Source organism: Hippocampus guttulatus, chromosome 1 (genome assembly GCF_054856545.1).
Source record: "Hippocampus guttulatus isolate MCC_2025c chromosome 1, RoL_Hgut_1.0, whole genome shotgun sequence".
In the NCBI taxonomy this organism is placed as follows: Eukaryota; Metazoa; Chordata; class Actinopteri; order Syngnathiformes; family Syngnathidae; genus Hippocampus; species Hippocampus guttulatus.
In genome coordinates this window covers 20663038-20689316 of record NC_141261.1, presented here as the reverse complement: position 1 = coordinate 20689316, position 26279 = coordinate 20663038, and the positions used below count along the sequence as shown (strand labels likewise).

General features: G+C 43.3%; 5 protein-coding genes across 7 annotated transcripts; 2 read left to right on the top strand and 3 right to left on the bottom strand.

The window, feature by feature from the left end:
• Positions 1-38: 38 nt before the first annotated feature.
• Positions 39-3395, bottom strand: f7l (coagulation factor VII, like). The gene is made up of 8 exons (XM_086118124.1): positions 3253-3395; positions 1645-1808; positions 1544-1568; positions 1358-1471; positions 1132-1272; positions 961-1049; positions 757-877; positions 39-671 (listed from the first exon to the last, which is right to left on the bottom strand). The coding sequence occupies exons 1-8, from the start codon at positions 3338-3340 to the stop codon at positions 124-126; spliced, it is 1290 nt and encodes a 429-aa protein (XP_085974250.1). The 5' UTR covers positions 3341-3395; the 3' UTR covers positions 39-123.
• Positions 3323-9916, bottom strand: LOC147210895 (uncharacterized). Its single transcript, XM_086118154.1, has 10 exons — positions 9793-9916; positions 7034-7089; positions 6260-6446; positions 6052-6174; positions 5081-5313; positions 4774-4908; positions 4364-4551; positions 4170-4249; positions 4009-4092; positions 3323-3874 (listed from the first exon to the last, which is right to left on the bottom strand). The coding sequence occupies exons 3-10, from the start codon at positions 6444-6446 to the stop codon at positions 3726-3728; spliced, it is 1179 nt and encodes a 392-aa protein (XP_085974280.1). The 5' UTR covers positions 7034-7089; positions 9793-9916; the 3' UTR covers positions 3323-3725.
• Positions 5165-14302, top strand: setdb2 (SET domain bifurcated histone lysine methyltransferase 2). Of its 3 annotated transcripts, none has more exons than XM_086118041.1 (10): positions 5165-5315; positions 8125-8238; positions 8307-8402; positions 9801-9904; positions 9966-10253; positions 11255-11580; positions 12058-12227; positions 12493-12857; positions 13802-13890; positions 13971-14225. In XM_086118041.1, exons 2-10 carry the CDS (start codon positions 8178-8180, stop codon positions 14152-14154), a joined length of 1683 nt encoding a protein of 560 aa, XP_085974167.1. In that variant the 5' UTR covers positions 5165-5315; positions 8125-8177; the 3' UTR covers positions 14155-14225. The 3 variants fall into 3 exon arrangements, with proteins under 3 accessions (XP_085974167.1, XP_085974175.1, XP_085974157.1); XM_086118049.1 differs by lacking the exon at positions 5165-5315 and adding an exon at positions 7256-7979 and having other exon boundaries at positions 14047-14302; XM_086118031.1 differs by lacking the exon at positions 5165-5315 and adding an exon at positions 7256-7979.
• Positions 14303-14816: 514 nt separating this feature from the next.
• Positions 14817-18780, bottom strand: ssr4 (signal sequence receptor, delta). The gene is made up of 6 exons (XM_086118166.1): positions 18587-18780; positions 17909-18027; positions 17639-17713; positions 16796-16885; positions 16657-16722; positions 14817-15156 (listed from the first exon to the last, which is right to left on the bottom strand). Exons 1-6 carry the CDS (start codon positions 18636-18638, stop codon positions 15052-15054), a joined length of 507 nt encoding a protein of 168 aa, XP_085974292.1. The 5' UTR covers positions 18639-18780; the 3' UTR covers positions 14817-15051.
• Positions 18781-20090: 1310 nt separating this feature from the next.
• On the top strand, positions 20091-25223 carry naa10 (N-alpha-acetyltransferase 10, NatA catalytic subuni). The gene is made up of 8 exons (XM_086118019.1): positions 20091-20257; positions 20760-20858; positions 20929-20987; positions 21061-21106; positions 21697-21812; positions 21891-21935; positions 22232-22316; positions 24803-25223. The coding sequence occupies exons 1-8, from the start codon at positions 20237-20239 to the stop codon at positions 24968-24970; spliced, it is 639 nt and encodes a 212-aa protein (XP_085974145.1). The 5' UTR covers positions 20091-20236; the 3' UTR covers positions 24971-25223.
• Positions 25224-26279: the final 1056 nt, after the last annotated feature.

The window sequence follows — 26279 nt, the reverse complement described above, 5'->3', positions numbered from 1 at the left end:
ATAGCGCAAAAAAGTTGACGACCAGCAGAGAAAAGATGTTTGTTTATTTGGTTTATTGAAACAAAAGTCACCAGTGCAAACCAATTATCAAGTTGTCACTTGGCAAATTCCAGTCTCCTTGCTTTACCATCTGGTCATTTGATGTTGGATCCAGTCGAGGAAGTTGCTGACTTTGGTGTAAATGCCGTACATGTTGTTGTCAGCGCAGCCGTTGCCCCAGCTCACCACACCACTCAAAAACCAAGTTTTCTTGTAGCGAGTCACCAGAGGGCCACCGCTGTCACCCTTGCATGCATCCTGGCCTCCCCTTTGTAGGCCGGCACAGAGCATGTTTCGGGTGATGTTGAGTTTGGTATGCAGGCGACACTCCTGCAGCGGGACCCGTGGTAGTGCCAGGCGCTGGAGCAATCTTGCCGTGGAACCGTGCAGCGACAGACGACCCCACCCTGACACTGTGTTGTGTCGGATGGCCGCTAGCGTGCGGGTGAACGAGCTGTTCTTAGCTGGGAGACAAATGGGGACGACGTAGAGTCCCAGTTTGATGGGACGGTGGAGCTTCAGCATGGCCAGGTCGCTGTCATAGCTAGAGTGGTTATAACCACGGTGGATCAGGACTTTCGACACTCTGCGCTTCTGTTCCGTCTTTTCATCCGTCTCAAGGTCATGCTCGCCTTCAGAGAAGCAAAGAGAGGCAAAAAGAGATGACATTTTGTGAGCGAGGGGCTCCAAGCTTACTTCTTTCATTGATCGTCTTACCCACAACGACATGTAAGATGCTGTTTTGTTTCTTCCACACGCAGTGAGCAGCAGTCAGTATCCACTGATCGGATAGAACAATGCCACCGCAGATTTGTTGGTGATTCTCAGTCAAGAGAGCCTGAACAGCAAGTCGTTATTTTTATCATCATTCATTTGTCTGAACCTCTATAAGGTTGTCAGGACCTGAAGAATTAATCTCACCTGCCAGGGACAATGTCCTTTGGGACAAATCTCTCCGTTGACAACTCTCGGGCCAAAGTGGACCAGTGGTCGTCCACAGGGGACGGGGACTAGGGCAGAGCACAGGGCGCCGCCCAACTTATAGCCCCGATCTCCAGTGACCTTAAAGCAACGTTAAGAATCTGCTCTGACCTTGTGGACTACAGGTACTGTTGTCCTGATCCAAACGGTATCCTGTAGCGCAGAAACAAGTATGTGTCCGGTTGGGAAACTCTTTGCAGAAATGTTCACATCCTCCATTCCGATAGCGACATCCGTTGGAGGTCAGGCGCGCTACAACGAAATCGACCCGTGTCATATCATACATGTGCATAATGTCCGTCACGAAGCAATCATGCCGGTGCCACGCGGGCCTTGCCTTTGTCACAAGTCGAGCCGTGGAATCCAGACGTACACTGGCAGACAAAAGTGTTGATCTTACGAGTACAAGTGCCGCCATTCTTACAGGGAGATGACAGGCAGTGATCCTCGGCTAAAAACACACACACACAAATCAGGAAGCTTCTCAAAAGCAGCCTTGTTAGCGACATTCATACAGACTTACCCGTGTACATTCTCCAGAAAACCTCCTGCAAAGCAAATGTGGCACATGAGTGAAAACATGGGCAATTGGACAAAACCACCTTCTGACGGTCGTACACTGACCAGTTGCTGCGGCAGGGCAAAGATCTCCTTGGCTTCCTCATATGAGCATTTCTCTTCGAGACATTCCCGCTCCAGGTTGCCTTGTTTTAGCTCCTCCCAGAAGTAGTTTGCTCGACGGGTTCGATGGAGGAAAACGCTTGCGTCGGGTCTCCCCAAAAACATGCCTGTTTCAAACAAAGATTTACCACGCGGGATAGTGGCAGCGGGCCAGAAACACTTGAAATACCCTTTTCTTGAATCCATTCAAGAACCTCGATGCTGTCGTTCGGAGGTGGAGTAAGTCACATACGTACGAGTCATAAATAAAGTCTTGACCAATTGATACTGAGGGAAAATGCAAGCAAGTCAATTGGAGTCCCCACTTAATGTCAACCAAGTCGGTCGTGACTTGGATTTAGCAAGTAATACGTCAAGTCATGCAATCGTGCAGTCACAACATATATATTTTCACACTTTGGGGCGGCCCGGTGTCGATTGGTTCGCGCGTCGACCTCACAGTGCAGAGTTGCAGGGTTCGATTATCGCTGCGGCCATCCTGAGTGGAGTTTGCATGTTCTCCCCATGCCTGTGTGGGTTTTCTGCGGGTACTCCGATTAATTTTTCACTCGAAATTGTCCCGAGGTGTGAGTGTGGGCGCGAATGGTTGTTTGTTTCTGCGTGCCCTGCGATTGGCTTGGCAACCGATTCAGGGTGTCCCCTGCCGCGATCAGAAAATGGATGGATGGATAAGACACGTTGCTCAAACATGCATTCGTTTGCTGTGCATTTACATTTTACATTTTTGAATGGTCCCAACCCAGTCTCTGTCATGGGCTATTATTACTTGTCATCTTAATTCAATGCACACCTGACATGAACTTTACTTCATGTTTGACCAGCTGTGGAGTTAACATCATTTAAAAATCTGGGTGGGTTTGAGTGACGGATAAACAGCAGTTAGATGCCATCGGTGTTTAGTTTCTTCTCTTTCAATTGCAACTCTTCCATGTTGCCATTCTCTCTTCATCGTGATCTGAAACCTAATTATTGAATCCAACAGTAATAAAATTCCCTCCCCGATACAGTACTTGCTTCGTGAGGTGACCTCTGCACTCCACATTCTAACATAATGCTGGGTTGAAAATAACTTATTTCACAAACAAAACAAATGACCTCAGAAATATGTTTAAAACATAAACAGGCAAGGCCTATTGAGTCATGTGTTTCAAGTATAAATTGAGTTTCAGAACGACCGAGTCAGAGTCAAGTCTAGCCATGTCCTAAAATTGTGAATTTACGGTAAGATTTGAGATGTGTTCCGAATCTTCTGACTGAAGCACCGCACCTCTGCTAAACATCCATGTTATTTACTGTTGTGCTCATCTCATTTCAGGTTAAAAGCAAGCAGGATCAGAAGTGACCTCAGGTGAGAGGCGAGGTACACCTCGTACTCATCCGTGGAAATAATGCTGTTAGCTAATGCCAACGTCACAAATGTTACATCCAACACTACGCCGTTGAACACCAACATGATCTCGAACTTAAGACTCAACCATGTTTTTCGATCAAGGATCAAAACAGGACAAAGACGAATGAGAGTTGAACTGGTTGAGAACGCGGAAGACTGACCTTCAGGGAGCCCATTGCATGCTGGGATAGAAGCCAAGAGAAGCCCGAGAAAGAAGAGCGGCTTAGTGTGTCTGCTTGTTGTCGCCATTTTTATTCTGATCAGGACAAAGGTCACAAATGGACTTGGAAACACGTGAACATTGCCATGCGTAAACTGTCCAAATACGGCTCCGCTTTGTTGGTTTTGTCTCTTTGGACTTTGGAGCCAACAGTTTTCCTCAAATCTGTTTAGGTCACTGCATCAACTATTCAGTCAATGGGATCGGAGACACAAACAAAATGCTTTCTCATTAATTATTGGCCTTTTTTTAATTCACTCAGGACTTCAATGAGAATGTCTGTTTGCAGTGCTTCCAGTCAAATCAAATTTCAATGAAAGAGTCTAATCAGATCCTTACGTTTGTAAAGCAGAAGATGAAATGGGAATGGGCAAACTAAACTGCTGTCTTGGTTTGGTGTCATACTGGAGATTGTCAGTACTGCAAACATTTGAGTATGTCTGGGATATAGTCCTGAGCGTCCCTTAATTGGTCCTTCCAGTCCTGTGGGATGGTGGACTTGCTGTACGATCCTCCCGCTCCCAGCAGGGCCCCCAGTGCAGCTCCTCGGTTACAGTTCTCTCCTGAAAATGAGCAGGAATTTCATCTATTTAATCATGGAACTACGTGAATCTGATCACATAATTGTCAGAATGTGATTCAGCCAGTAAGATCGCATTCAAGTTGGTCAAAATGACTCGAAATCTTGCATTCAGACCTCCGCAGTTGGTGTTGGCCAGGATTCCTGCTGTAGGGTCATCATGAAACTGGTGAGCAAGGTAAAACATGCTGGAAAGAGCTCCTGGAGGGTCCCCCAAAAATTCACAAATTACAAAAAGAAAGACATGAAGAAAATAATCAGCAGTGGTTCACCGGCACCTTTTGTGTAGCACGCCAGGCCGAGGCTGCTGACAGCACTCTGATGGACTTGCAGTCGTTCTTCAGACCCCTCCGGAAACCTAAACAAAATAACAAATGTGCTGGAATTCAAATCATCACATGAAATACAAGCCGGGCGTAGAGGTGTGAGGCAATAACACACAGAAATGTGTCGTGCGGTTGTAGGTGCACACCTTGCGGCTTGCCGACTGAACTTCTCGGAGGTGTCCCACACTCCCAGCTTCCTGAGGGCGAGCTCGGCCTGCGGACGGACGCCGGCACCCCCCAGCACAGCATGAAGTGCCCTGCTGTAGATGGCTACGTATTCAGGCACGCGTAGGTGGGGGTGGGAAAGCTTCACAAATTCAACCGCCGCACAGACCTGGTGAATCAGAGGTCATGACAGAAAATCCAAGCATCAAGTCATGTTCTGTAGAGAGTTCATGTTTGTAAACAAATAGACGCCAGGGTACTTCTTCCAGTGGAACAGAATGCAAATGACTACGGCTGAAGGTTTGTTAACTGGCCGAATCATCGGAGCTTTTGCCCCTCAGATGTACGTGTGACAATGTGGTGCTTTCTTCCCATTGAATGTGGTACTCACAGCTTGCTCCTCATTGGTTGAGGCTGACAGCAGAATGAAGGGAAGGCTCATGGTAAGGCACCCGATTGCATCCAACTGGCTGTCCGGGAGTGACTTTAGCTTCTTCTTGCAGCGCTCCTCTGCAAACCTTAGAATCTTCATAGAAGAGAACGAAGGTTTAGGAACATTGCTAGTGTGACGATTTACATCGCTGATGAAGTCATTCTCTGTCATTTTCAGCTGCCCTGCAATTGACTGGTGAATAGTCCAATGTGTTGTCTGTGCCTTCTGCCCCAGCTCAGAAAAGCCCAGAGAGCAGATTTTGTACCTCCTGCCTCGAAGTCGGCCTTCTGTCCTGCCATTCAGAAAAGAAGGATCGATGGTAGGACTCGGCGTAGGTGTCGCCGTGGCTCCCAGGTGTGGTCAAGAAATGAACGTAGTCTGCGAGGACAGCGGCTCGGGCATCAGGATGCGAGATGTCAGCAAAGTCAGCGCTGGCCAGCGTGTGAGCGGCTCGGAGGGCGCATAGGACATTCAGCGTGTTGTTACCTGCCTTCAGACCTGTAAGATACCACGCAAGCGGGATTTAGGATAGAACTCATAATTATACAAATATGGAAGCCATAGACCAATTCACAATGTTTGTAAACAATAAGGGGGATACTTCCAGCTGGTAGAAAGGTAATTGACTCCCGCTATCCTAAACTGGCGATTGGATGAGCGAGTCAAGGGGTGGGGCCTGTGCAACTGGGGATGGCGGAGAAGTGAGTGCGCAAGCAAGTGTTTGCAAGTGTGCACAGCAAGTTGATAAAATATGTATGATCATAATTCATGTCATCACATAATTAGATCAACTCAACTTTCATCACCTGGGGTCGACTACAAAATATGTGAAGTTGTTCCATCCCGAGTTGCCGCTGCTTAATGGACAGGGTGGGAACCAAACCACCACTGGGTTTGTGGAAGGCATTAGCAAAACATTATGGTTTGCTTAGTAGCTAGCATCAATTCTTCAGCACATCAAAAGTCTGAGCCAGTTCTTCAATGATCTCGTTAACTATTTCCGTCACGTCAGGTCAGCGTTATCGTTATCGTGTGTGTTCATCTCCCCTATTTTTGACTGTGAGGTCAGACAGTTCAAACTGCACTGGCAGAGAAGAGGTCAAAATCAGTACTCCAGCTAGTTCCCCTTCGGCTCAGCTTTGGCCAAAGAACATGTCAGGCTTTGTTTAGTGTGATGCCATAGGCAAATGCTTGGGCTTTTACCACCCATAATTATGTGCGACAAACAGACAGTACCTTGGTGATAGTGGACGGAGCCACTGGGAGATTTCCATAAGCTCAGTTTGTCATGAAGGATGATGTTACCCACCACCTCCACTTGGTTGGCAGCAGATGACCAGGAAGTGCGGCCACTGCCAGCTTCATCACAACACACATCACAATTAATCATATTTTTGAAGAAAATCGGCAATAAACACTTGAAAAAAAGAAGACCGATCCTCACCAGTGTTGGACAGACTGAGGATGCTGCTGGGGTGTTTGATTCTGGGTGAATTGAAGCCAGATATCCACCCTCCAAAATCCCTCTTGATGTCATGGATGTTATAGTACCAGTGAACGGGCATGGACATGGCGTCGGCGGCACACATTGCCCATAATGCCTCACTCACTGACCGCCACACCGTCGTCATCTACCACAATGCAACTCTTTCAGAACTTCATTCATCATAACAGCAGAGAGTCAGAACCGGTAAACTGTTCTCTGACAGTAAATGGACTATAAAATACATCAATTCCTATCTTAATATTAATCGATTCCTATCTAACATTTTTAGAAGAACATCTTTCTGCAGATAGGTTTATTTCAGTGAGTACAGGTGGAGACCCACTCCTGCATAGTGCTGAATCCAGGCCATAAATTCGTTTACAGTATTTCACAAGTGAGCACAGCTTTCACATTTTTCGAAATTCAGGTATCGTCAAATATCTAATCTCGAATACCTTTTCATGGGAAACTGCTCACTCTCATTACTTAAATGCAAAATAATATTCTGTGCTGTGTTAAATTAACGAAAACATGCATTTTTTGTTAGTCTTAAATTGTGAGTTCAATTTTTTTTTGAAAAATTTGACTAAGTACACATTTTTCAATTGTTATAAATATTTTATACATTCGACGGCCCTTGTGAGGATAAGCGGTACAGAGAAAGGATGGATGGAGTATATATAAAAACGTGTGTCACGCGTAATCACATAAATAAATGTATAAATTGCTGACCTTTCATAGACGCTCTTTCCTTTGCGTCAAGTAAAACTTGCGTAACTTGCGTATACCTGTTACAAAAGAAAACCGGAAGTAGCTAATCATATACGAGAAGGATTGTTAACAGAATTGTGTGCTAAAGAAAACCAAACATCGTAGTACAGATTCTCCAGACTAAGCAGTAGACAACCTCGATCACTACATTTGTTGATAGATACGTGAACCGCGAGGAAAATTGTGTATACAGTACTTCAGTCGCTACGGTGGCCGATGATTTGTTACATTACCATTTTTGTCCTTGCAGGCAAAAGATATTCGCGGGATAGTTGCGCAATTTATATAGACGTGGTATTATTTGAACAGCTATCCAACAATAGACTCGTGTAGATGAAATAAGATAACTGAAATAACATAATAGCGAGACAAATAAAAGAACACAAATAGACACTTGACAGGTATTTAAATTGGGTTACACAATTATTTTACGATTATGGATTTTGTATTTATTTGTATCTTTAGTGGCTTTGTGTGAAAATATCACTTTTCCCAAATTGAGTGTAAAAACATTTTGTTTTGCCCAATACAAAATGACATCAAACGCCAAACGTTATGCCTGCCAGACAAAACGAGGGAACATTAACCACATGCCGGCGTGTTGTTTTTGAGGAAGAAACTGAATGCTAATCCATCATATACAGAATTGACTTTTGAAGCAGCAATGTAGCCGACAAACCGTTACATTGAAGCAAAGCCAGCAATATAAGTTTCGCGGCTATTTTACTCGATGATCGCATTTGACTTTAATTGATGTAATCATTGTCGCAGCTACTGCTTCCCAGGCGAAGAGTGCCTGCTAACCTAACTTAGCTAAGCAAATTGACTTTTATTAGTGTTTAAATTAATTAAGTCATTCGCCTGGAATTCGTTCAGATGGGGGATTCGTTCGATCGTCAAGATGTTGGTGAGATTTTGGTTGAAAATAACCAGTTATGTACGTTTTGTTTGAAACGTAAGCTTTTTTTTAACCTGTTCTGAAAGACTTTGGTTTGACCGATTTATTAAAAGAAAATCTACTTCTACAGTATACGCGTTTCTGTGTTTCATAGATCGGGCCAAAGTTTTCTGGGCCAAGGAGAATGTGGATCAAGTGTTTAGTGTCATGTTCAAGCGGCTGGATCATCTCAGAGAAGTCCTGAGGACCAACACGGCAACCGACAAAGGTTTTCTCAATCTGTTTATCTCTGCTGGCATTTAGTTTCTTGACTGATGTTTGCATCTGATCCATTAGAACGTGTCCAGGCTTTGAAGTCGTTCGACTGTCTGGGGTTGACAGCTCGGTCTCCTATGGGCGACACTGCGGTGGTTCAGGTGGCTCTTAGTGCAGGTAAGTCACTGAATCCTTACATACCGTTCGTGTCAAATTTCAACCGTTTTAAAAAGCAATGAACATACAACAAATGTCATTCTTTCGCTGTGAGACTTGATGGCTTTTTCTAAAGTGGCCCAAATTACAGTACTCAAAATATATCCATCCATCCATCCATTTTTTTGAACCGCTTTATCCTCACAAGGATCGCGGGGGGTGCTGGAGCCTATCCCAGCTGTCTTCGGGCAGTAGGCAGGGGACACCCTGAACCGGTTGCCAGCCAATCGCAGGGCACACAAACGAACAACCAACCGCGGTCACACTCACACCTAGGGACAATTTAGAGCAGCGGTGTCAAACTCAGGTCCTGGAGGGCCGCTCTCCTGCATGTTTTCCAAGTCTCCCTGTTGCAACACACCTGATTCAAATGAACAGGTTCAATGTCAGGCTTCCGCAGAGCTTGCTGATGATCTGATCATTTGAATCAGGTGTGTTACAACTGAGAGACTTGGAAAACATGCAGGCCAGTGGCCCTCCAGGACCGGAGTTTGACGCCTGCGATTTAGAATGTTCAATCAGCCTGCCGTGCATGTTTTTGGAATGTGGGAGGAAACCGGAGAACCCGTAGAAAACCCACGCAGGCACGGGGAAAACATGCAAACTCCACACAGGAAGATCTAAGCCGGTCCCTCTACACTGTGAGGTTGACGCGCTAACCACTGGACCACCAGGCTGCCCCTACTCAAAATATAAATATTAAAAATGTCAGTCTTTCATATGGGCACTACAAAATATTTCAAAATGTTACAAAACAATTTCAAATCAATCTGTGTGATTTGAATCAGTAGTGACAGTGGTGGTATTATTAAACTTGACATAGCATGAATGTGTGTGTTTTTTATGATATCATTTTCAGGATTCAAGCGGGAGCTTGAAACAGTCCAATAAACTTTTGGTTTCCATCACATTTGCACAGGTGTAGCATTTATTAATGAACAAAATATCACTTTGTTTGAGGAAGAGCTACAAAAAAAGAAAGCCATTAGCAAATGAAGAAGACATACCTGACATATTCGGCTTGGAGCAGACAAACATATTTGATTTGATTTTCCAAAATGATATACAACAACACATTTGATAGTACCGTAGATGTTTTTACTCAAAACAAGTGGTGTAAAACAAAGACAAAATATCATTTTACCTTTCCCCTGAAACATAGAATTAGGTGTAATTGTTCATTGATTAATATCAGATAGCCTTAGAATACGTTTTGAAATGTTCTATAGTTCATCATTTGATAGACGATTATTAAAAGGATATTCTTTGCCCCGAATGTACCATGTGTGCTTGAAAAAATGAACAGTATGTAAAGGTTAATGATTTCAAATGAACTCCTGAATTTGTTTACCTGCTCAGGTTATAAGCCAGACGACCACAGCCCCACGCCCGCACCTTCATCAGCCATTGATGATCAGCTGCTGCCCATTCAGCTGCCATGTAAGCTGCACGTGTGCTGCAAGGTAAGGTCAAGCTGACCACCAGCGTTCACTTCCTGTTCTGAAGCTGCTCTTCTCCTTCTAGACGTGCTTGCCTTCTTTACAAGGCACGCATAACTCCACCCTGCTGTATTGGGCTCAGAACCCCCTCAAGGTCCCGCTGCTGTGTGGTTTCAAGCGGATGGTTGCCAGGCCACTGATGTTATCCAGTGGGGGTGGGGCCAGCGATGATCAGCAGAAAGATGGCCAAGATGAGGAGGAAGATGAAAGCCACTGGGGTGTCATTTACAAAGCTCCCTGTGGGCACAGCCTCCGTAACTATGAGGATGTGATGCGCTTCCTGTTGGCCACAGAAAGCTACGATGTACTCCAGGTCAGATCCTTTGTATGGCACATCCACGCAGCAATGGTGGTTGCGAGTTGATAATATTTCCTCCAACATAGCGTCGCACATACTTTATTGTGCCAACTTCTGCTATGTTGTGGAAGAGCGTTTTATTGCTCTGCCTGTGACTATATGTAGCTAGTATAGGTGGAAATATACTATTACTGTAAATAAATAGTAATTTTGGGACCGATGAAGTGGGAAAATCAATCACTCACTTCGACTCAAACTGGAGAAATATGAGATCAGAGGGATAGCCGGTTGTACTTATCAGAATGAACATAATTTGTAAAAATGGATGAACTTGGTGTTGCTTCTGTGTCCTCCAGGGGTCAGTGCTGGGTCCTCTACTGTAGTGATGTAGTGTAGATATTCCACTTCCATTACCGTTGTTGTAGTAATTATTCTTCAAGTATACTGTACTCTAAATTATGCTGGCTATCGTTTAAATAGGTACTATGTCTATTATACATCCGATTTCCGAATGTTAATACTATATGTTATGTACATTATTCAGACTTTGTACCAATGTAACTCTATCAGATAGTGAAGGTTGTATAAGAAAAAAAAAAGATAAGAAAAACCTTTATTAGTCTCGCAATGGAGAAATTCCCAATTCACAGCAGCAAAGTTATGAAAGGAAGAAGTAGAAGTATGGCATGTTATGTAAATGTGAGATGGGGATCGGAGGTTTTCTTCTTTCCACTCCTTTTTCATCAGCACATACAAAACTTATTTTGTTATTGCTAATGTACTAATTACTCTTTTGCCTTGATGTTGTTTTTTTATGTTTGAATATGCAGTATTGTTTGAATTCTTGTTGACATGGATTGTCTTGTTTTGTCTCCTCAAAAACAAACAAATGAATGAAATCGGACAATTTCCCACGGTATATTAATATGTTTGGTCGGGAACCCCTTTTCTAAGAGCCACCAAAACGTTTTTTACTTGATAGACTTTCAATTGATCCGTCTTGCTATTTCCTCCAGCTGGACTATTTTTCCTTCAACAACGTGGTGCAATTGGACCCTCATTCATTGCGAGTCAGCCAGCCCCCTGAGATCGACCTGAGTCGTGGATCTGAACCAACCCCAGTGGAGCTGTGTGTGGGGCCCGGTGATTCCCGGCCATCTGAATTCCGTTACAGGAAGGAGCGCTGGCCGCATGGGTGCTTCCTGACCCGGGGTCCCATTTTTGACGCTTGTTGTGAGTGTACAGATGGATGCTTGGACGCACAACGCTGCGCCTGCATCGCCATGACTGGAGCAGGCAACCATTACAACTATCAGAGAGTCTCCCACCCTGTGACATCCGGGTGAGTTGACCATAAAAAGACCATCAGTGAACATTTCAGCTTCCCAGCAGTAAATATTCTCAGAATTCTGTTGTCCTCTCCGATAGCACACTGCTGAATCAAATTAAAACATTTGATTGCTACCTTATTGCCTATTTTTTGACATGTTGGGTACCAAACCAGTAACAGAATTATTTTTTTCTGCACTATTAATGAAATGAAATAATATAATGTTTTTAAATAACGGGGTGGAAATTTAAAAATGGTTGTTTAACCCAATTCATTGATTAATCGACAAAATTATCAACAGATTAATCAATTATTAAAACAAATTATTTGCAGCCCTACACTAAATATTTTAGTCTTGCCCTTATTACATTTTTATACAGTGTAGTATTAACACCATTTTTAAAATTCAAGTTGTACCCCAGTTTTGTTGTCCTGTATCAGCTACATGAATGCCATTAAAGGCTTTCCTTCTCTTCTTTTTAACAACAGGTTGTTTGAGTGCGGGCCGTGGTGCAGCTGCGATCGGGCTCTTTGTCAGAATCGTCTCGTCCAGAGAGGAATCAGAGTCCGTCTTCAAGTTTTTTGGACTGAGCGTTGTGGCTGGGGTGTGCGCAGCCTTGATGACTTGGATGCGGGGACCTTTGTGTGTATATATGCAGGTGACACAAACAACACTTCTTCGGCTACGTGAACACGATGTTACTGCCGTTTGTCGGAAACATGGTGCGCTTTGGGATTTTGCCATTTTTATTTCCATTTTTCATGGCCTTTCACATTATCCATCATGTGTTGTGTTTGGACGGGGATGCTAAGTCCCAGATGCTCAAAGGCGCATTACATTTCTGCGCGTTGGGTCCAAATATTTTTTTTCCGAATCTAAATTTCCATGCTTCAATGTAAAAGTACATGTTTTGACATCTCCAGGCGTGATACTGCAGAAGGTCCAGCGACCCGTTGAGCCTCCGCCCCCGAAATTGACTAGAGTGGACCTGCCATCGGATGACGAGGTGGAGGTGGTCACAGAGTGGCTGGCACCCTCCGTACTGGAGGGGAGCAACTTGTTGGAAAACCCTGACCCCCCAACTTCTCCACCACTGCATGTTCCAGTCATCCAGAGACCCACCGATGTCAACGCAAATCCAAACAAAGACAAGGTGAAGAAAGTTTTGGCATCACCAAACAATGCTGATGGCAAAGGCAATGAAAAGAACTTGAAGATGGTCGTCAACTCAGAGGACATTTATTTGCTGGACGCCAGAAAGGAGGGAAACGTGAGCCGCTTTCTCAATGTAAGTGGACCACAACTCCAACAAGACAAAGATGGAAAAACCTAAAAGACTTGCAGTATAAACAAATTTATACAATGGTGTCATTTAGCTACAACAAAATGTTATGTAAATGGTCTAACACGAACTAGGGCCCAACCTCATAGGGATTTTTGTGTGGCCAATGCCAATTTTTATATTGAATATATTACGGATTAATTAGTTAATTTTAAAAGAATATATAGATTGTGAAAAATAATCCTCAAAATGCATTTCAATGGGTGTCAATTATACATGGATTATCACTATTTGCAGTCTGGCCTGGTCGCTATTCCCCATGAATAGCAGAGGTCATTTGTAAATAGTGTTTTAAAAAAAAACTTACTTTTTGGTACCCTATATTTCCCAATAAAACATTTTTCTTTGACATTGCATGAAATTAATGGCAATATTCTAATATTGTTGCCCCATTTCTTCATAAAATACATATTTTGTATAGAATATACCATTAAATGGTACTACAATTAATATATAAAACACAAATATCAAGTGGCAGGAAAAATAATTACCTTGTATGGATTGTTAATCCTTGTCAGATATAATTGTGTTACCAGTATTTGAATGTGTCATATTTTGCACATTTGTTTCATTCTCTCTCTCTACCCTCTCCCGTGTGAGTGGCTCTTCAGGTTTTTGTGGGAATTATTTTCCCCTCCACGGTTCTTTATTTTGGGGTGCCCTAAGAAAGAAACATGGACCACTTTAGGGGGCCCTCGAAAATAAATTGGCAGCAGTTAAATGGCAGTGGACAAAGCAACTTTTTTTTTTTCACCCACAGTGTAATTGTCTAAATGGCTTTCTCATGGGACCTCTTTTTCATATTTCTTTCTTCCTAGCATGACCCTTTTTTCCAAAAGTACACAGCACCTTTGAAAATGACCATTTCTGTCTTTTCTCATCTCCTGCAGCACAGTTGCCAGCCAAACCTGTTCATTCAGAACGTCTTCACTGACTCACATGACCCCGATTTCCCCATCATCGCCTTCTTCACCAACAGGTAAGAAGAGAGCAAGCAATGCAGGTGCAATCTGAACATTGCGGGGCCTGAAAAAGTCGCTGTGTGGGTTTGTGTGTTAGTGTGGTGAAGGCAGGCACTGAACTGACATGGAACTATTCTTCCGACGCACGTACGGTTTCGTTGGCCCACCAACAGGAAGTGCCCTGCGTGTGTGGCACTAATGGCTGTCTGGGCCAGTTCCTGGAGGAGAACCTCTGTGAAACATGTGAGCTTGGATTATGTGACACTATGGAGGAGACGTGAGCATGTCACCTGGAAGCCATTTCCATTTTTTACCAACTCATTTCTTAATAAAAACTTCAAAGTCAAGCATCCAGGTGAGATCTTGCATCCTGTATTAATAGAAACGCTGATTATTAACCTTTTCTCTAGTTAATAATTTTGGGACCATTGAAGTGAAATTAGATCATTTTCCGCGGCACACCTGATGACCTCTCATAGCACATTAATGTGGTTAGTTTTTGAATTAGCACGGGGATTCCAATCTCGAACTCCTTACATGGTCTACCACTCATCTTTTGTACATCAACTTCAACGAGTTCACAGCCCGTATCTTTGCGATAGAAGCCATTTCGATTCCTGTGACTTGGTTTGGCAGTAAATTTCATTGGAAGGAAGTTCAAAAATAAATAGACCAAATCAGGATGATAGGGGAGCAATGCCTATCGGTAACCGATTGGTAACTTGTCTGGCATGTAACAATATAAAATATACTAAAAACCAGGGATATTCTGGTTAGTCACATTGCACTGCTATTATTTTGAACAGCACTGTATGTCAGAATATAGTGATAACAAAATGAAATGCAAGAATAATAAAAATCCCATTATAAAATTTGATACATATGGGATATCTGCCAATCCAAGTGTAGTATTTAAAGTGAGAAGAAATGAATTACTGTAGACTGGAAGACCAAAAGCACTCCTTTATTGATTTACATGTCAGCTTACCAAGCAGTCCAGCTTGGCAGCCTGAGAGTAAGAAAAATAACTGATGCAAAGTCCATCTGAGAGCACATACAGACACAGTCTGAATAGAAAAACAAACAAACAAAAAAATCCTCCAGACTGCTGACCGTCTCTGAATCCAAAGCAGATATTTGCGCCTGTATTCAGTCTCTAAAGATCCAAGTGTGGGTGTTTACGCTTGGATGGTGTTCTTGGCGCTGAAGGCCACGTAGTAGAGTAGGATTCCCAAGAGGGCTGCCACCACCTCGGTGGAAACCCACGGACCGCTCCACACACCCTGATGTCACAATGACACGACCACAGTCAACACCCTGCTAACTTTCGTTTAAAAGATGGACAATTCGATGCACTCATGTCTGTGAGTGCATCGAATTGTTATCTTATAAGTCAAAATACATTTGTGATTCAATTTGGGCTTGTTTTTCTTTTCTTTCTTTTTTTGTTACACCACTAAAAGCTACGCAAGATTCCACAATCAGTCCGGAGTCGGATTCACAATCCATCAGCCATATGACAACATGGACAAAATGTACTGTCAAAAAATCCCTTTATAACTATCTTTCTCTCTCTCTATATATATATATATATGTGATCTAATTATTTATTTATTTATTTTTGCTTTCCGGAGCAGCTTTGTGACTCATTAGGGGTGTTCACACGGCAACATTTGCTCCGGTGCTACGCCGGCGCTGCGCCAGTGGAGCGGTCACACGTGCAAATTTGCTCCGGGGTAGCCCCAGAAAACAGCTTACACCAGAGCAAATTTGATCCACCTCTGGGAGGTGGTTTAAAAATTTGCTCCAGAGCAAATGCTCGTTTGTGGAGCAGCACAGATGTAAATGTGCACGTGTGAACTCTCCAATTTGCTCTGGAGCAAATGCTCGAGAAGAGTTGATTACATACGGCGAGAATGCGTTGCTTTCGTGCTCTGTCGCACTTCTGTCATGTGTTTGTTTAATAACGACACAAGACATGGCTGGTAACAGTAGCAAGCACTTCTTGGGTTATACCATCTCAACTAGAAGGGGGGGGGGGGATAGTCCCCAAACATCATCTTTCCTTTTGTAGGAGACTGGACTGTCTCGGAGTTGTTTGTGTAGTTTGTTCCTTTGTTGTGTGTTCACAACCCCCCGCCCCCCATAGAATTTATTTTGTGATTTCCTCTCTTGATTTTCTGTTTGCCGCATTACATGTTTGCTTTTCTGAGTGTCATTGAAGTCATCGTTGATTTACGTTTTCGGGGGCGGTCACTCTCAAGCTGAAGGCACGGAGACCGAGAAGGAGAAGGACGTAACTGTCCAGTAGTTGCTTGAGTTGTGTATAAGTCTTAAAAAGAACCAACACGACAGCTCATTTGTTTTCTGGCGTTTTGCTCCGCTGCAGAAACTGCCGTGTGACTGCAAGTGGAGCAGCACCGACGCTGCGCCGGTGCTAACACGCTCAGCGGCTTTGTACGTGTGACCGCTCCACAAAATTTGCTCCGGTGTAAAATATATCGCAACAAAATACATTGGTGTAGCGCCGGAGCAAATGTGTGCCGTGTGAACACCCCTATTGACTTTCTTTGAGGAGCAACTTTAACTGTGTTACATGAAGTCAACTCAAGTTCACCTGTAAAAGTGAGAGTCATTTTCATCGGTTCATCCTTAAATTTTACCCAAAAGCCCAATAACGTTGTGAGAGATCTACACTTTAGACATACATTTTAGGTTTGCCCACTGCTTATATAGATGTTGGTGAAGGGAAAATAAGTTAACTACAGGGACACGAGACTCACCCTGTGGTCCACCTTGACCGAGAATAGAGGCTGGATGGCGTTTACGTCTTCATTGTTTCTCTGCGCCTACAAAACCCATAAATTCTCATTCCAGACAAAAAAGCTAAATGACTCAAATAGCTTAGCATCCGGCGCTCACCTTGCGCAGTGCGCTGTAGGACTCCTCATCAAAGAACTTGACTTGGTAAGTTCCTGAACTGGCCTGCTTGTGAGGAAGACTCCAGGACACCTAAGATCAAGTCAAAGCCATGTTACAGTTGATTAGAAGGAAAAACATACAGCTCTCAGATGGCGAGTAGGCTACAGTACTTACTAAATGTCAATTAAGACCGAGCAGTATTACTATAAGCTATTTTATTGTTGTTAGTGTATTTATTTTGACTACCTTGGAACAACCAGCAGTGATGTTGTTATGGTGTTGAGAGTTTGACAGCACAAAAGAAAAATAATACGTGAACGTCGTTACTGATTTATTGCTTTATTGTGGTATATATGATAGTTGCTCCATGTACAGCACTTTGTATACAGTGATGGCTGTTTTAAAGTGCTCTATTAATACAGCTGTGTTGAGAATGGTGTAAATTCACTTTCCATATCATTAATTATGACTACTGGCTTCTGAACTCTGAGGAATCCCATTTGAGAACATTTGTGTTCAGAGGGTAAGTGTCAGAAGGGAAGAAACAACAACAATATGGCATTTGTTACTAATACCGGTGGATCCATGTGTCTGCTACTGACCTTAGTGTGCTAAGGGACAACAACGTATCCCTCAAATCATATTTCCTAATTTTCTTGGCAACAACAGTGTGAGAGTTTTTCTGTCTGTTCATTTTGAATGGAACAAGAAAATAACGAAGAAAATTTGACATTCACTGGCAAAATCTGAAATCTGTCACCGTCCTGGTGCACATAGTCAATTGGCATTATAGAAATCAGATCGAATTGAATGTTAAAAACGCGTAAAGTCTCCAAGGCCTACCTGATATTTGCCTACATCCTGGCCTCTGGTCACAGGAAACTGTCTTCCATTCACATCAGCATACAGAGTAACGCTCTGCAAAGAGCCACAATGGTTAACTGTGGTTATTGTTACCAATGGTTAGCAATAGCTTCTACTAGCAATGGTTGGCAATCATCAGGGACTGTTAGCAATGGTAAGCAGTAATTATCAATGGTTAACATCTGTTAATGGTTAACCAAGGCTTGACGTTTCTTGGTGAAGTCTCCATATGTTGCCTTGAGAACTTACCTGAGCTCCGTTGGCACAAACCAAGCTAAGCTCCACGATGAACACAGACTCTGCGGAGATGACAGCGTCCGAGGTGGTGTAGGCTGATGGGGTAATGGCCGGCTCCGTGCAGCTCTCTCCTGTCGCAGGAAACAATGTATGTATGGTATATGTCAACATCTGACAGCGGTTGCCATAGTAACAAGCATCCACTTCAAATTGGAAACGTTGATATTCCATATCTTGTGTTTATTCCAATACCTTTATATCTGGACAAATATAGTCTTTGTCCTCAAGTCAGCATACTAGTAGAACAAGTACTATTCTATTAGGGTAAACCTGTACTAGTTGAAACGAATGCACTCCTAGTACTACTCGTGGGGCGCTAGATGTTAACTCGTGTTTTGTGATGTATAATGTACCTACCTACCGGTAGTAGTACTCATAGCTTGGATGGACAGTTTTGCCTCACAAGTACCATGCGGTTCTCTACTCGTATTCTAAATTGCCTTATTAGATGGGACCAAGAGCGGAGCGGACTAGTGCATTAACACTAAGCCAGATATAAAGACTATGAAATAAATGCTCAGACGGATTTTCACTGAAACATCGAGTTCCATTCGAAGCTCATTACCAAACTAGCTCCTCATAGCATTTGGAAAGCTATGTCTCCCACAAGTCGGTTCTAATCTATCTTACCCGAGCATGCAACCACCAGCAGAATGAGGAATGCGGCAGCTATCCGGATCATTGTAGCTTTGGGGGCTTTACGCGTTGAGAGTTTAAGGGTTGCTCTGGAAGAGTTCTACTGAAACGCTGCTGTTCAGTGACTGCGGCCCGGGGAAAAAGAAAAGGAAAGCCACTAGTCCACATCAGCAAAGCACGGCTACCACGTCAGTGCGCATGCACCGAAGTTGACGCGAGTGCAAAGCACACGTCATCAGATGGTTACCGGAAATATGCACTGATCAAATATATTTTCGTGTATTTGAAAATACTTGTTTAGACTGCGTAGCTTACACCTATGTTATGTATCGTTCTTTTATATTACATCTGTACTCAATAAAATAAAAAAGTGCACGCTCAAATAGACTTTTGTGAACAAAAATTCAGATCCATCAAAAGACAATCGTTCATTCATCTCATTCCCTTCTCCCCATTATTCAGTGAACCCCTGCATGTTTTATGGGGGCGGGGGGTACCTACCTATCTGTAAGAACTCCACTACACCGGGGCTGGGGGTATTTCAACATAATCAGTAGGATAGAATAAAAACTGGATCCGTGCATGAATAACTCGTCGTTGTGCTCTGGTCATAACAACGGCAGTATTACTTTGGCACCATCTGGTGGCATTGAAATCACTTCAAATTGTTCTTTTGGGGAAGCTTGTCCCTTGTCACCATACTTTGTCATCTTTTGGCAATTGTTTGAGGAGTTTTGCAGGTAGCAGCAGCGCCTGGCCGCGAGACACCCGTTATCCCCGGCATCATTGCTGATGTACGGAGCCTCGAAGGTACGGAGCCCGTAAGGTGACATGGGAGGAAAAAAACTTTGCGAGGGAATCCAACCTTGGCGAGGGAACGCAAAGGTTTTTTCCCCCCTCCATGTCACTTTAGGGGCCCCGTAGTGATAACATTATTAGTGTATAGTTAAATTCCATAATATCTATACAGTATATCGATATCTATATGTATTACTGCTTTAACATGTGTGTTTTATGCAATTAAATACACATTTATTCATATAGCGCTTTCACAAAAGCTGTAAAAAGGTGCTTTCCAGAACATTTAACACAAAATAACAATACAACATAACACAACATCAAAACATCGAAAATAATACAATCGTAACAATCTAAAGTACGCCTTCTTGTAAGAAGCGGTTATAGATGAAAGAGGAGAGAATAGAGAGGTCACGATCGCAGAATGCATGATACACACAACCAAAGACGCTTTATTCAGATTCAGAAAACTTTTTTATCCCCGTGGAGCAATTAGAGTCGTGTCGTGCCAAAAATCAAACAATACTCCGGAAACGCTAAATTATTTTTCGTATAGAGTTGATAAAAATTTGATGAAACATAGCTTTTCAAACTAAAATAACGTTGCGTTTCTCAGCTTGATATTTGTGGGCTTTTGAAGCTTTTATTGTGAAGCGTCCTCTCATTCATTCACCGGAATGGGCTGTTACTATTATGACAAAAGTCCACACCCTCTTTCTTCCTTTACTTTGCTAGCCAGCCAATCGACGAGTTAGCTTGACTGGCTATTAAAAGTCGTGGTTTAATCATTGCTATGAATTGTTTGAGTGCTGTCATCTAGCTAACGCACACGGGAAACTGAACAAGATGAATATACGAAACGCCAGGGTAAGCATGTTGCTCGAATGCCGCTTACATAGAGGGTTTCCTCAGTTAGCCGCATCACCTAGCAGACTAAACGTGCTGCTGCTGCTAACTGCATTAGCATTGTGGCCATTACTGTACTTTAGGAGTTGTTTTGTTTGTACGTTGTGCATACATTAGTTACAGTATGTTCTGTCGGAGGCGGGACGTCTTTTCTCATGTCTATATTTTGTATGCATTTTTATGCAGAGGTGGACAAAGTACTCACACTATGAGGTAATGTAGAGTACAGATACTTGTGCAAAATAGACTGGTAAAAGCAGAAGTACTGATTTGACTCCTTTACTTAAAAAATACACATTCAGACTATGCACAAGTACGAAGGTGATTTGTAATTTTGGTCTGCAATTACACGGTTTTGGTATGGCACAAAATCTACATTGACAATTTTTGTTAGTCATTTGGTTTTTGTTCTGCTTGTTTGAATTAAAATTTCAATGCAATTGTCTCTCCTGTTTGATTTCAGCCTGAGGACCTTATGAATATGCAGCACTGTAACCTCCTGTGTCTGCCAGAAAACTACCAAATGAAATACTACTTTTACCATGGATTGTCCTGGCCCCAGGTTGCCCACCTTTTGTCTTCTTTTTACACTTTTCCTTTTGTATTTTTGACTCTTGTTTCCTGTGTTTCAGTTATCGTACATCGCAGAGGATGAGAATGGCAAAATAGTGGGTTACGTGCTGGCAAAAATGTAAGTGCCTTATACATAACATTGCCAGCAAGCTTAATAACCCTCAGTGTTAATAGGATGATTTTTTTTTAAGGGAGGAAGACCCAGATGATGTGCCTCATGGACACATCACATCCCTGGTATGTCTGCGCATGAGCTTGATGCACTAAAGTCACCTGAAATTACATTGTACCGTTCAGGTGACATAGTTCCTATTCATGCATCTGAGATTTGTCATAATCACGTTATAAGCATCAAACGCAACTGTTGATTCTGGGGTGAACAGTCCTGATTCTGAGGAGAGCAAATCTTGATTTTGCAGTGTGAAAGTTGATTTTCCGCAGTCACTTAAAAAAAAAAAAGACTGAAATGACCAGCTACAAACATGTTCTGCACCTTGGCCTTATTTCTGCAGACTACTTTCAATTTTGCGGAGAGAGTTCAAATTCGCGGCAAATTCCACGAAAAAGAAAATCAGAACTGACTTGCGGTGTGCAGTTGGCCTTATAATGTCTGCTGGCTAAATGCTAACACACAGTGCAAAATGCCATAGATAGGCTCTCAAATAGCATCTCTGTGATGGTGTTTAACATTTTAAGCAGCAGATATTTGAACACAGACCACCCGATTACGACACATGTAGACAAATGGTTCGTTGTTAAAAGAGTTCAAAGCTGAAGGCAACTGTGTACACATCAAACAATAAACAGTGGCCTTGAATGTCTCCCAGGCGGTAAAGCGTTCCCATCGACGTCTGGGTCTGGCTCAGAAACTGATGGACCAGGCCAGCCGCGCCATGATTGAGAACTTCAATGCCAAATATGTCTCGCTTCATGTCCGTAAAAGGTACCGCACATGGCCTTCATACAAGACGTCGGGTTGCCTGTTTCATGTTTTCTAACCATTCCGTTGTCCTCAATACAGTAACCGAGCAGCCCTCCATCTCTACTCAAACACACTCAAGTTCCAGTAAGTCTCTTTCCATCAACTTGATGGAAATCTGAAAAAAAATTGGCAGCTGGATTCATCTTGGATTTTTGGGGATGTTTCACTTTTTAAGGTTTCTTAACATCTAAATATTAGTTGTACAGTTCCCCTATTTATGTTTGAGCCCACGTGCGATTCAACAACCCGGAAGTTGCCAAAATTCAACTTTTTTCGTACTGGTGTAATTCATAAACTCAAGCAATGGAATGCATCACCCACTCATCTGTTTCATGGAGAAAATAGCATGGAAGTGAGCCAGGTTTCTTCTTCCTGCGCAGGATCAGTGAAGTAGAACCTAAGTACTACGCAGACGGGGAGGATGCCTATGCCATGAAAAGGGACCTGGCCCACATGGCAGATGAGGTATACCAAAGCAATCATTTTATTTTTAAAAAAAAATCACAAGATTAGAGACTCAAAGATTAATTAACAACTAATCGATTATCAAATTGATAATTGATCAACTGTGTAGAAAACTTTTTTTAATTTAAAATAGGTCCTACAGGGTACGTTTAACCCATTACACTTGTCAACAGTAAACCTTTACCTAAAAAAAAAGTCAAGACTTTTTAAATCTCATCACATTTTTGAGATATTTACATTTTTTTGTTGTTATAAAAGCTTGCACACTATGGATTTTACCATGCGTTGTAATTTATAACTATGAACCTTGAGAAAAAAAATCTGATGTTGCCAAACCTAATCCTTAATCCATAAATAGGATTTAATAATTTACAGTATTACTTATTATTATCCGATCCGATCCTGGGCAATCGGCCCCCGTCAGGGACTTGCCCCCCCCTCCCGGGTCCCACACCCGGCACGAATCCCGTTGGTGTCTTGCAAGGTTCCCCGCCAACATTTCCTTCCCACACCTCCCGCAAGCCACCCTTCTCCCTCCGCGACCCCCATTCGCCCTTCGTTTCCCCCCAGCCCCCCCTCCACGCGCCCCGCCCGCTCCCTCCTCCCTTCTCCCCCTCATTCTCTCCGTCCACTCTTTCACAGCCTCTCACGTGTCTGGCATAGTTTGCTTTCGTCACCCACCTTTCACACCCTCCGCACTGTCTCCTTTCTCCCTTCTCCTCATACGCCCCTCCCGTGCAACTCCTTTCGTGACTTATTTTATTCCCTTTCGACCCAAACCTCCTCCCACACTTCCCACACTCAAACTCCACCTGTTCCTCGTTCCTGCGGTGTATGCGTTTTTCGTGCATGGTTAGACCAGCTCTACTCCTGCATACTTTTCCGCACCCCTCATACCTACATACCAACCCATCATTCACTCTCCTAACATTCCTTCCCAGTCTCTCCTCGTTCCTACCCACCTCATATCTGTGACCCTTCTGATTTTCCCATTTATACAGGTGATCCATTCGCTCGCTCACTCTCCGCTTCCATCCTTCCCTATCACTCGTCAATCTTTCCACCTCCGTCCAGTCCATTCCTGCATTCCTCATCACTCTCTTCCAATACAACACCGTCTTCCTTTTGTGCCCCATCTTCTTCCCTCTTCCTTCCAATTCCTCCCACCATCCCAATACCATAGCTTTTGTTAGTCTTTCATTCCCCATACGCATCACATGTCCGATTCTCTGCAACACTCTCCTCTCAATTTTCCATTCAACGGATTTTACTCCCAACATTTTCCTCACATCATACATATTCACTCCCCTTTCTTGCATTTGCCTCAGTGGTTCTCCATTTCTATCACTCCACACATACCTATAGCACCTATCCATCCACTTCTGTAGTTTCCCCACATCCCTCTTCAACCACGTTCTTACCTGACAGTCATACAACAAGCTGCTCTCCACACACGCCTCCACTACTCTCCCTTGCCACCGCTTTGATAGTCGTGTCCCTTTCAGCCACCCTTTCACACTCCCCCATAGCTGTCCCGCCCTTTTGATCCTGTTCTTCACGTCTATCTGAGTACCAATCCAGCTTCCTAACACTCTAATCTCCTCCCCCTCTATCGTTCCAAACTCCAGCACCTCCTCCTTCTCCTCATTGTTCCTCTCTTCCCACTGCGTCATCACACTTTTCACCCTCCTTACACTCTCGTGTATCTCTCCTTTCGTTCCCACTATAGTAGTGTCATCTGCAAACAAGGCGCTCGATACCCGCACTTCTTTTGTTTCCGAGCTCCCTCTCTCCCAGCCATGTTCCCCTGCGAACGACCCTCCTGGTATCCACCTCCACACCACCATTTTCTCCTCCCTGCCATCTCGGTTCCTCGCCGCCAGTGCCTGCCTCATCACCGCCTGATGGTAGATATTAAAGAGGATCGGCGATGTAGAGCATCCTTCTCGCAGCCCTCTTGCTGGCATCCATCCTCCACTCACTCCCTCCCTTCCCCTCACCTTGTACTCTGTCGTCTCATGCAGGTCCATAATGGTATCCAGACATTTGCCCTTTAGCCCATACCGTTGCAGCAACAACCACAACGCTGGTTTACTCACTCTCGGATACGCCTTTTTCAGATCTAACATGGATTAATCCTTAATCCATAAATAGGATTGAATAATTTACAGTATTACTTATTATTATTATTATGGTATTATTATTATCATCATCATCATCTGTATAAATGTTAAAGAAACTGCTACTTTAACACACACACTGCCCAGCATGAATATGGTACAATGTGGCACTATGCTGAAGGCACCTGTCTAAATTCAGGCTGCTCTGCAGTAAATACTGTTTGGAGATGGCTTAAAAAGCTGCAGTTTAGCAGGAGAGTGAACAATTTACCGCAAAATAGTGGTGATTCACTGTACTTGCTGGCAGTGGTGAGCGTAGAATTTGACTGTGATTGTGATTTAGACTGTGACTGTTGCATCCCTTAGCTGAGAAAACCTGGCTCCCGCGTGCCGGGTCAGGAGGCGCCTTCCGGTTCCGGTGACCCGGAGAGAGAAAATGAACGAGACAGCGGTGGAGACAGCAAAGAATTGAGCGAAGTCAGCGAGGCCACCGAGAGCACGGACGTCAAAGATTCCTCCTCTGATTCGCAATGACGCTTGTAGGCTTTTTTGTTGTTGTTTTTAATGAAGAGTGAAAACCCTAAACAGCCTTTTTATCCCCCCTCCCCAACTTGACAATATTCTCTTAATCATAATGCGATGAAGAACACTGGACGCGCCAGTTTTCTTTTGTTTGCTGTACACTTTGGTCTGCCCATTGAACACACTGATGCTAATAAATGTGTTAAAATAGTAGTTTGATCCCACTACTAGCGCCATAATTATAATAAACATATCGGGAATTGAAGACCTCGTACTGTGCTGCAGCCAGTTCTTTAAAAATTGTTATAATGCTGTTAGACTTTTTGAAGCTTCAGCCAACATAGTTCACAGGCGCCATGAAGGTGCAATGGTGTCATCTTGTGGCCGCGTTGGTGTTTCTGAGCACAAAAGCAGCAAACAGATTTCTTCTTGCAACAAGTAATGGAAGATAGGTTCCCGGTTCCCCAAAAGCTCCACGAACTCACCTTTTTTTCATTTTCAAATGGGCTATTGGAAATGGACAGAAGCAGGGCCTTCTCTCGAATAGTGAAAATGAGTGAGCCCGCCCCCCGAAAACGTGTTGTGATTGCCTATAGGTGCCACAAGATGGCAGCAAAGCACATCATGAACATTAACATATTTCAGTGGCACCAAGATGCCATCAGATGGTGCCAAAGCAAACTTGTACATGAGACCAAGGCTTTCCCCTGTGCATAAAAATAGCGACGAGGTGGAGTTTTAAACCAGTAATGGTGAATGGATCCACTAAAATAAGACAAAATAATAAATGCAATATTGAATACTCCTAAAACCATCCAATTTCATCAATATGCAGTAAAAATATGTCAAGAATTCGTGATCCTTGGGGTATTTGGATCAAGGCACGTCACCGATATGTTAAGAAACCTACGCGTCTCCTTTAATACTCCAGGCTTTGCTAGTTTTCATCTACTAAAGTCACAGAATCATGGAAAAATATACTTCCCCAAATCACACACCTTTTTCAAATTGCTGGCTTTTTTTTTCCGATTATGCAACATTATCCACTTTAGAGGAAGCAAGTATGTGAGTGAGAAGTTCATGACAGAATGTCCAGAGTTGGATTCGGGCCATAAGAAATGGAAAATAACTTGTTCATGGCGCTTAAGAGTACACAGTTGTTGACTTGTGTATGTGATGCCAACAAAGCAGCATTTTTTTTAAATATAAGAAGGATCACGAGATAGAAACCATAAACATCAAAAGTGCCATCGTGACCTGTCATTTTCAGACGCAACACAAAGTGCATAGTCACAACAATGTGTGTGTGTGTATGTGTATA